Below are 10,264 nucleotides of genomic sequence, written 5' to 3'. Positions count from 1 at the left end.
AATGTTTCATCAAATATGAGCTTACAATTATTAAATTATGAAAATATTATATTGCAAATCTATTATTACTTATTTACCATTTCGACATTTGTTTATCAAAATAATGAATTGAAACTCCCTCGATTAGATTATATAGTTTTGGTTAGTTTTTGACACCTCATGCGACGCCACTCGGTCTAGTCTCTACTCTCCAGTATTTTATTTTATTTTTTCACCCATGCAAATACCAGGCATTGATATTTGATACTCCACTAGTCCACTCGATGATTCCCACCACCTTGAAGGCTTTAATGCATGTTACGGAATACATTGTTACAACCACAAATAGACAAAACCAGTAACCTGCTAAAAATAAGGACATCATCAAGTAACGTTTTCCATTGATCTCAAATCCCTACTCTCCTAAAATCATACATTCCCAACTCAATTTTACCCTCATTCCTTCAATTTTTATGTGGGGTTTTCTTTCCTTCATCAATTTTCATCTGGGTTTTTAATATTTTTTAGTGGGTAATTCACTCTTTCCCTTTTTTTTTTTCACTTTGATTTGGGTTGATTACACATTTGTTGTGTATTTTTTTTTTCTTTCTATTTTTGTTTTAATTGTTTGATTTTTGATTAAATAGGAAGGAAAATTTCTGGGAAAAAATGGAGGAAAATCCAGAGTGTAATTGTTGCAATACATGGGAAGAAGAGATGTATTGGAAACATTTTAATTCTGTACATTTTTGTCTGACCTTAACTTCAGACTTCCATGATCATCTTGTAAGTTCTTCAATTTTATTTATTTTTTTATTTTTTTGTTGGGTATTTTTTAATTTAATTTTTTATTTTATGGAAATTCACCCCATTCCCTTGTTAAAGATTTCAAGTTTTTTTCCCTAATAAAAAAAATTTGATTTTACTGCTCCTCATTCTGTGATTAATAGGCGTGTTGATAGTGTAACTTGAACTACAATTGCGATGATTAAATCAAACAGTTATAGAGGGATTGATGTTCTTTAAAAGCTGCAAAGTGTTTGTTATTGTGCATTCATACAATGTGTGTTGTTGATTTATCCCAATTCCGAGACTAGATAAGTGTTTACAGTAGAAAGTTGGTCATGACATTGTAATTTGATGTAAATCTTTAAAATTATCTAGATTATAAAAGGAATCTGTGCCAATTGTTGTTATAATTTCCTGTTCATGTGCTAGAAATTGTAAGTACTCTCATAGATTATGAAAACCCTTGAGCGAGGAATTACTTGATGCTACTTACGTCGTATGGAAGTATCGAAATTACGAATGGGTGTCACGGTTGTGATTTACTTGAATAGAGATTACTGTGAGACGCTTATGGATTGTTGTGCTAAGTTTTTTCAGAGGGGTTTTATGTGGTTAGATGTTGTCTATACATTTAGCCTAATTTTTATGACTTATTGTATGATGTATGCTTAACTGTTGTGTATACATTGTAGCCTAATTGTTGGTTGTTACAAGTTTATCTTGGAAAATATTAAGATTTTGTTTCTTTTGAGAGTCTTTGACTGCATATTGATCTTAGTTTAATCATGACCATTATGAATAGGTACTGCCTGAGAAATTTGCTGCACACATGAATGCTTTACCAGAAAAAGTGTCTCTGAAAGGCCCAAGTGGCGCTTTGTGGGAGATAGAATTGCTGAAATCTGATGATCTTTTATTTGTTGGAAATGGATGGAAAGACTTTGTGAAAGTTAATGATCTGAATGAAAATTGCATCTTGGTGTTCAATTACAAGCGGAGCTCAAGCTTTGAAGTTTTAATCTTTGATGAAAGGAGTTCTTGTGAGAAGGAATCAGCCTATTTTGTTAAGAAACATAGGCTTATTGAGTCTAACCTCGAAGACCAAAAAAAGAGGACTGCTAGTGAGGCTTCCAGCGACAAGATTGAGGATAATGATGATGAAGGTCCTGCTTTTGCTGTTACAAAGAAGTCCAAGAAAGATGGTGAAGAAGTGGTTCGCTCGAGAGAAAAGTTGAATGCTGCTCCAACTTCAAAAAAACGTGTGCTTTGTGCAGCTGCAAGACCTAAAGGCAGATTAAGAAGGGTAGTACCGCCCCTCAATCCACCAAGTGATAAAAAAATCAAATATGGTAACCATTCTAATACTTTAATGTCTGAAATGAAAACATGTTTCATCTAAGTATGGCGATTTATTGTGTTACTTCTTGTACATGACTTGTCAGGGAAGTCAATCATAAATGAAAATCTCAAGGAACCGAATCAGATTTCAAACCAAGACGGGATTACCTCTGAAAATGGAAGAATTCTACCTGAGAAAGATCATTATCAAAAAGTTCTGACTAAGTCTAGTAAGTATGATCTTCTTGAGACTAGAAGCTGAGTTATTTATTAATAGGAAACATTTATTTATTTCTGTTAGCCGACCCCACTTTTGGGATTAAGGCTTTGATTGATTGATTGATTGATTGATTGATTTATTTATTTCTGTGTACTTCATTTGGCAGGAAAGAAGTCAAATGGAAAAGGCAGTGTCGATGAATTGACTCAGAATGCAAAGGACCTGACCACCCCCGAAAATGGAAAAAATTCTCTAGCTGCAGATCATTCTCACATATTGAAGGCCCACTCTGGTATCTAATTATTGAAATGAAAAGCTATCTCTCATAAATTCTGTAATTATCTGTATTACTTACACTTGTATGAACATGATATGGCAGAAAATCCACTGCGTAAAAATGTTACTGCAATTGATCCGAGTCAGACTAAAGTGAAGTACTTGCTTACCATGGAAAATGGAGATGGTCTCCGGGTCACAGACAATTTTTACTCAGAGAAAGCACCATCTGGTCAGTATTGCTTAGCAGATTTTCTTCAAGAAGCTAATTTACTTGTTGGTAAAATTGATGACTTAATTTACATGATATGGCAGAAAATAGGCTTAACAGAAATGACACTTCCAAGGATCGAAGTCAGACTTTACAGGAGGAGCTTATCACCCCTGAAAATAGTGAGATTTCACCAGTTGCAGATTGTTCTCCTGATTTCGAGGGTCAAGCAGGTAACCTTTTGTCTCCCTGTAAGCTGGAACACTAAGACGTTTGTATGTAAATATTTGAAACTTGACTCATTATTATTGATTTTATGTAAGAATTGGCAGAAAAGGAGCCAAATGGAAGAAGTATACCCAAGGATGCCATTCCTATTTCAGTGTGGGGGCCGTTGGTCACATCTGATTATAGAGAAAGTTCCCCTGAGAGAGATCATTCTTGCAAATCTCGTGGAAAAAGAGGGCAACCAAAGAAGCAAGTTCCTACATCTTCAAAGAAATCAGGGCTCAAAAGAGGTAATCCTCTCATCTTGTGGAAATTTTGCCTGGTTGATGTGCTGCTCAATATATTATATATTATTGTTTTCTATCATTTCTTATAGCTTATAAATTGTCGCTTTCTAACAGATTATTTATAAAAAATAAATAAATAAATAAATAAAAAACCCCTTGCATAGGGATGAATGAGGTGAATAAAGTTAGGGCCTTGCTCTGTTTGATGTTATGTACTCCGTACTTGATCAAATCTTATTACTCTTGAATGAGTTGATAGATGTTTTAATAGATTGTAGATGATACTGGTTTTTCTGAAATTTGGCTTGCGTTCAAACTACACCTTCTTATCGTGCTTGGAAATCTTTTCAGGAAAGAGTTTCTCAAAGGAGTACATATCAAATAGAAGGCCAGTGACTGAAGAAGAAAAAAATGATGCTTTGCGAAGGGCAAATCAAAAACAGACTGAAAATAGTTTCACTGCAATAATGCGACCTACTTGTGTTTACAGGAGGTTCTTCTTGGTACTGATTATTTGCAACTTGATCTTTCCACATTGTAGTATATGTCAGAAATATGTTTAACAGATCCTTTTTTTTTTTTTTTTTGGCAGCAAATTCCTGCTGAGTGGCAGTTCAAGAATCTATTTCGCCACAAACAAGAAGTCATTCTTCGTGTAGGGGAGAATTCATGGCATGCTTCAATAGTTAATTATGGCTGCAAAAATAGAGGGATTTCTACTGGGTGGAAGAAATTTGCGCTTGAGAATTTCTTGGAGGAGTTTGATGTTTTGGTATTTCAGCTGGGTAGCCAGAAAGACGAGGCACTTGTTGTGATAGATGTTGACATATTTAGAGTGATCCCAAGCACCATTCCTCCTCTCCCCATTAGTTCTTAGGCTAATATTAGTTTAAGTTATTTTCTTTTTTGGTCGAAAGTACAAAGTGTGTGCCTCGTCTCATGAGCGTATTTTGATATAATAAAATCGCAATTTCTTGTGAATGTAACTCTGGCTCAAAAGACTCCCTAGTGTATGTATCAGAAGAACAGATGGTAGTATGAATTATTAACTGTCAGATTTCTTAGTTGCAATCTTAATAACCTGTTATATGCATGACAAATCCTTCAAAATTTGTTCTTAAATACCAATAACAATGGTGCTTTAAGGTAATTAAGCCTTCTTAAGGTCCAAGGATTGTATTTCGAGTATTACACATAAGAGAAATTGTTTCCCCTAGTTATTTGATACTCCCTCTGCCACTTATTCACAAAGTTACAGTAATACTTTAATTTGAATCAGTGAGGTGGCAATTGATTTCAAATACGAGTTTATACTTTCAATATTCCAAAGTGTGTGCACCTAGTCTCATTATACCTTACACCGTGCTATGACAATCCCCATTTCTTGGCTTCGCCACGAGAAAGTCTCAATTAATCAATTTGATAAACAAAATTTGTTTATCAAATGGCAAAAATGGTAAATAAAACAACATAAATGCCTAACATAAATGCCTAGTCATCATGGCATATTCGTAAATATATCAACAACAGTGAGACCATATTCAATAAAAGTTGTTGATTTATTTACAATTTTGCCATTTGATAAACAAAATAAAAGTTGTTGATTTATTTACAATTTTGTTTATCATATTGATAAACTTGTATTTTTCTCGCCACAATATAAATACATAAACCCGTCCCACATGATCTAATTCATATTTGAAATTAGTTGAGCAAAATTGTCACAACCCGACATTAAGCATACCTAAATTGGCAAATTGCTCTATTTTCATGATAAGCTAACTTGACATTCAACAATAAATTTTTAAGTATTGCAACCTAAATCTACTCGACCCAAGCTAAAATCGAACGATTTTCACCCGAACATGACATGACAATAATAGAGTCGATCGAACCAAACGACCCATATGCCCACCTTGTAGCTGTATCATAAATTTATAATGGTCGTATGCTCATTCCCTGTCCGAAAGATGTTCAATCATGAATTCATGACCTTAATTAATGCATGATACACATCCTTGGTTTTAAACCCAATTTAGCACAATTCAGTGGGTTTTTCTTACCTGTCATCACACATTCTACACTTCTACTGGGTAATTCTCTCTCTCCTCTTTTTCCTTTGTGTGTTAGTTTTCATGGCTGATTGTTTCTTTTCTGTGTTTAGGAACTCATTTTCTGTTGCAAAGTTTCGATCTTCGGAAAAAAAATGGAGGAAATTTCAGGGTGTAAGAAATGCAGGACATGGGAAGAGGAAATGTATTGGAAACATTTCAACTCCATGCATTTCTATCTTACCTTACCCCCAAACTTCCATCATCATCTTGTAAGTTCATTTTAGTATTTAATTATTTTTAATGCTGTTTTATTTGCAAGTGGTTTTTGTAGTAATTAATTTTATTCATCTTTTAAATGGTATTAAAAACATATGGAAATGAAATAAAATAAAAACAGAATCCATGCAATTATAATTTAGTAGCTCAGGACCAATTGGATGATGTTGGTGTAATGGTGATTGAGATTACACTTGGTAGGGAGGTCTTGTGTAGTTGTGTTTGATCCCACAACAACAATTGGGAGGGAAATGGAATCTAACCACCCAGAATTTATCCCCGAATCCAGATTAGCCCTAAGGGTGAACCGGGTGGAACACCAAAAAAAAATTAGCAACTTAGGGAAAAATGTATAGTCAAAATGGCTAATTTCAGTTTTTTTTTTTTTTTTTCTTTTTTTTTTTTTTTTTTTTTTTAAACTGAAGAGGAATTTTAATGTTTTTGTTCATGGCGAGGATGAGATATTATGAGATTTGTTTTATATGAAAAATCTCTGTGGTTAGAGATTGATACTTGGGGAAAATTTTAATTGTGAATATACTGTACTAATAAAAAGATACGAAGTATTAATAATGCTGTATTGTTGTGTATATACATGTTTTGTTATTTTGTGTGGGGAACTTTTAGTTGTTATTTGTTACTTATTCACTTTTCGAAGTCTTAAACTCAAGTAATTGAGCCTTTTACAATCTTTCAAGTGTATTAATCTGAATCCGTCCACGAACAATCTGCAGCACATTTGACCTTAAAAATGTGTGACACTAGGAGTTGAGGTTCTTGAGGATCATTGTGAATCTTCTGTGATTGTTTTATGTATTTAAATCTGGTTTCAAATGTTATAAGTTTACCTTTGAAGATCTTGAGCTCGAACATAATTTACCACATAGCTAGCTGAATGTTACGTGATCAAACAGGTACTACCTCAGAAATTCGCTGTAAACATGAAAGATCAGTTGCCAGATAAAGTGCCTGTAAAAGGCCCGAGTGGTGTTCTGTGGGATATAGAGCTTCTGAAATCCAATTATGTTCTCTTTGTTGGGAATGAATGGAAAGATTTTGTGAAAGTTAATGATCTAAAGGAAAACAACCTCTTGATGTTCAAATACAAGAGCAACTTGACTTTTGAAGTCTTAATCTTTGACCAAGGGAGTTCTTGTGAGAGAGAGTCAGCTTATTTTGTTAATAAATGTATGCATCCTAAGGCTGACCTTGGAGGTATAGAAAAGAAAACTACAAGAAAGGCTTCGAGCACTGAGGTTATTGAGGATGATGGTGAAGAATATTCTGCCTTTCTTGTATCAAAGAAAGATAATGAAGGGGTGGTTTGCTCAGGAGAAAAGGTGAAAACTCCAACTCCATCACCAAGTGGAAATGATGCAGCATTTGAATCTAGGCCGATTTCAAAGAGGGACTATAGCGCCTTTGAAAATGAAGAAAATTTCCGGGTCATAGATCATTCTCACAAATTAAAGGCCTTATCTGGTCAGCTTTGTTATGCAGATTGTCTTCGAGGAACTAATTTATGTTTTTATGGTTAACATGAATTTTTGTGTACATGATTTTAGCAGAAAAGGGGATTAGTAGAAATGGCACTTTTGAGGAACTAAGTCAGATATTAAGGGAGGAGATGACCACCCTTGAAAACGGTGAATGTACTCCAGTTGTAGATTGTTCTAATATATTCAAGGATAAAGCAGGTACGCAATCTGTCTTCTTGAAATACCATAATATTATATAAAATATGTATTGAGGATTGACATGTTACTATTGGTTGCATAAATGATTTGGAAGAAATGGGTCCGAGTGGAAGCAGTGGAACTTTCAAGGAACTGAATCAGATTTCAAGGCCTGTGGTGATCAGACCTGATTATAGAGATTGTTTCCCGGAGGGAGATGATCAATGTCACAAATCTCATAGGAAAAGAGGCGGACCAAAGAAGCAGGCGCTTCCTAATTCCCCAGGTGAGCTGGTATTTTAAAGCGGTAATCCTCTATTCCTGTAGTTGATGCCTGGATCAAACAACTATTGTTGTCTGCTTGGTATCTATCTTCACTCTATGAAGACGGAGGATGAAAGTATATTTTACTTGAAATACCTTAGTTCGATTACGATTGAGTGTTGGTGATAAATGATGCTGATATGTCTCAAAAATCTGGTTGTTTAAGCTTAACCTTCTCATTATTCTTGAAAACAGCTTCTGCTGGAAAAACATCCTGCAAGGATTACATCCCAAATAAAAGGCCAGTTACTGAAATGGAGAAACAAGCAGTTTTTCAAAGGGCGAATCAAAACATGACTGAACATAGTTTCATTGCAATAATGCGACCTAGCTGCGTTTACAAGAGATTTTTCTTGGTAATGATTATTATTAGAGACACTATCTTTCGAATGCATTAAAAAACATGATATACCACTAATTCTCTTTTGCAGAATGTTCCTGTGGAGTGGCTACACAAGCATTCCCTTCGCCATAACCAAGAAGTCGTTCTCCATGTTGGGGAGAAAACATGGCTCACTACTTATTATTCCTATGGCAAAGGTCAAGGGCTCGGTCCAGGGTGGAAAAAGTTTGCTCTTGAGAATTTCTTGGCGGAGTTTGATGTGTTGGTCTTTACACCAATTGACAAGAAAGATGAGGCAGCTATGGTGATTAATGTTGACATATTCAGAGTTGGCTCTACCATTATGCCTCTGCCACCCATACTTTCCTAGATTAATAGTGCTTATATGGTGGTATAGTGGAGTCTATAATCTTATGGTGAATGTTACTCTTAACAAAGGTGTTACAGATTGGTACTCTGTAACTTTTAGTACAAGTAGCAGAGTTACTCTCAGCTATTTTAAGTCTGACTGACAAGGTGCAGTCCATGTATGCTGTGTTTAGATTGTCACGGTCTGAGTCCTGTAAAAAATCCTCGTAATGCTCTAACCAATCGATGTCTCTTGCCTGCAGTAGTGTTATCTGTCAAGGTTGTCTCTAAGTATAGCACAAATTCATGCTCATAGTTTGCTGCCTTTCTTGGTGATCCCCTCCCCCCCCCCCCCCCCCCCCCCCCCGCGCGGAAATGTGCAGATTCAGTGCCTGAGAATCATCAGTATGTGAAAGAGATGGAGAATACTGCATTTCTAGCTGACTCTACTTTGCACCTTGTTTGATATCTAAAATGTGAATATATGGACAGTTTAAGCAACTGTATTTCTTGTTATATTTAAAGATAACTTTGTATTGTAGTGACTAAAATTTCATGGCCATAAGAACTTGAGAAGGAAGTGTATTTGCGCAAGATTTTTCAATCTGTTATCGAATGTAAAGGGAGAGGGAAGAAGGTGTTCATCCACCCCTCTCCACCTCTCCCTGTTTCCACATGGTCACATATATGTATACTCGTCTTTAACCATTCATAAGTTTGTTGATTTGCCTGTCAACTTTGTCTTGGTGATATGGTAAGGTGTAATCTTGAACTACTACTAAATCTATAAGGTTTATCGATTTCCAAAGGTTTGTTTCACTCTTCGCAACAAACTCAAGTAAGAATACGACTATAGCAGAAAGATTTGACGATCAAATGAGCATCTCAGATTTATATGCAGACAAGAAGCTGGTGTAAGATCTTTCTTTGTACTCATATCAGCTGTATGTGGATGTTATACATCCAACTTTGCATGTATAAATGTATTGAGCTTAAACTTATGGGAAAATATTATGACTTTATCTAGCCCTTTGTTGTTACAGTGCAATAAACATGCATATTGTGGCCTAGATTCCAGAAATCTTGCTCAGAGTGATTTCAGTAATAGCTTTTTGTTCAGATGGATTTAAAAAGCTTTGTAGATGGAATAAGAGTATAAACGAAGTCTAAAAGGATCTTGGCTATTGATTTGATGATTTATAGCATGGCAATTTCGTAAATAAGTTGATCATTGTTAGCCGTTTAGAACGCCTCCTACAAGATACAAATTAATTGTTTACCATGTGTACGACTCATTAAGCCGTGTCCAAATAATTATGACTCACTAGTTTCGATATCTAAAGTCATCAAAAGTTAATCTGACATGACAACATGATATGAGTTAGACATGAATCAAGCGGGTTTGGGGCAAGTCTTTTTACCCATTTATATATATAAGAGAGTCAATTAGAGTTTTATTATTTTATAAATAATCAAGTATTCAAGTTAGTGTTGAGATTTTCAATATAAAACTAATATAATTACTCAAAGTCAAATATAAATTCAAGTTACAATCAATGGGTTAAGATGTCAATAAAGATCAAGTCATTTAAAGATTTTTGATAGGTTTATTGCTCCATATATTAAAAAAAAAAAAAAAAAAAAAAAAAACCCTAGCATTTTGGCCCGTTCAATGTACGACTTGTTACTTGGATTAATTATTTTCATATATAGGTATGCTTTTTAAAAGTTGAAACTTTTGATATTAAATACAAAGTAATTGTTTTGTTGCTAAAACTTAAAGGAAAAAAAGAGTCAGAGTAGAACTATGAAAAAAGATGAAGGAATTTGGTTACTGTGAAATAAGATGAAGGAATTTGGTTACTGTGAAATAAGATGAAGGAATTTGGTTAAGTATACATACATGAAGATTATG

At 34.6% G+C, this 10,264-nt stretch overlaps 2 protein-coding genes across 4 annotated transcripts; both read left to right on the top strand.

Moving 5' to 3' along the window:
- The first annotated feature begins 280 nt into the window (after positions 1-280).
- Positions 281-4,402, top strand: LOC145626764 (uncharacterized). 2 transcript variants are annotated; one of them, XM_081679240.1, is made up of 10 exons: positions 281-510; positions 627-765; positions 1,571-2,117; positions 2,211-2,336; positions 2,493-2,618; positions 2,706-2,834; positions 2,918-3,046; positions 3,137-3,331; positions 3,680-3,831; positions 3,921-4,402. In XM_081679240.1, the coding sequence occupies exons 2-10, from the start codon at positions 649-651 to the stop codon at positions 4,203-4,205; spliced, it is 1,806 nt and encodes a 601-aa protein (XP_081535366.1). In that variant the 5' UTR covers positions 281-510; positions 627-648; the 3' UTR covers positions 4,206-4,402. The 2 variants fall into 2 exon arrangements, with proteins under 2 accessions (XP_081535366.1, XP_081535367.1); XM_081679241.1 differs by having other exon boundaries at positions 283-510; positions 3,146-3,331; positions 3,921-4,400.
- A 2,176-nt stretch (positions 4,403-6,578) lies between these two features.
- LOC145626763 (B3 domain-containing protein Os11g0197600-like) lies at positions 6,579-8,704 on the top strand. Of its 2 annotated transcripts, none has more exons than XM_081679238.1 (5): positions 6,579-7,140; positions 7,227-7,355; positions 7,450-7,620; positions 7,854-8,014; positions 8,090-8,704. In XM_081679238.1, the coding sequence occupies exons 1-5, from the start codon at positions 6,600-6,602 to the stop codon at positions 8,369-8,371; spliced, it is 1,284 nt and encodes a 427-aa protein (XP_081535364.1). In that variant the 5' UTR covers positions 6,579-6,599; the 3' UTR covers positions 8,372-8,704. The 2 variants fall into 2 exon arrangements, with proteins under 2 accessions (XP_081535364.1, XP_081535363.1); XM_081679237.1 differs by having other exon boundaries at positions 7,224-7,355.
- The last annotated feature ends 1,560 nt before the right edge of the window (positions 8,705-10,264 follow it).

The sequence above is a fragment of the Chenopodium album genome, chromosome 4 (assembly GCF_948465745.1).
Source record: "Chenopodium album chromosome 4, dcCheAlbu1.1, whole genome shotgun sequence".
Classification (NCBI taxonomy): domain Eukaryota; kingdom Viridiplantae; phylum Streptophyta; class Magnoliopsida; order Caryophyllales; family Amaranthaceae; genus Chenopodium; species Chenopodium album.
Note: the sequence above shows the minus strand (reverse complement) of the source record. Positions and strands in the feature narration are given on the sequence as shown.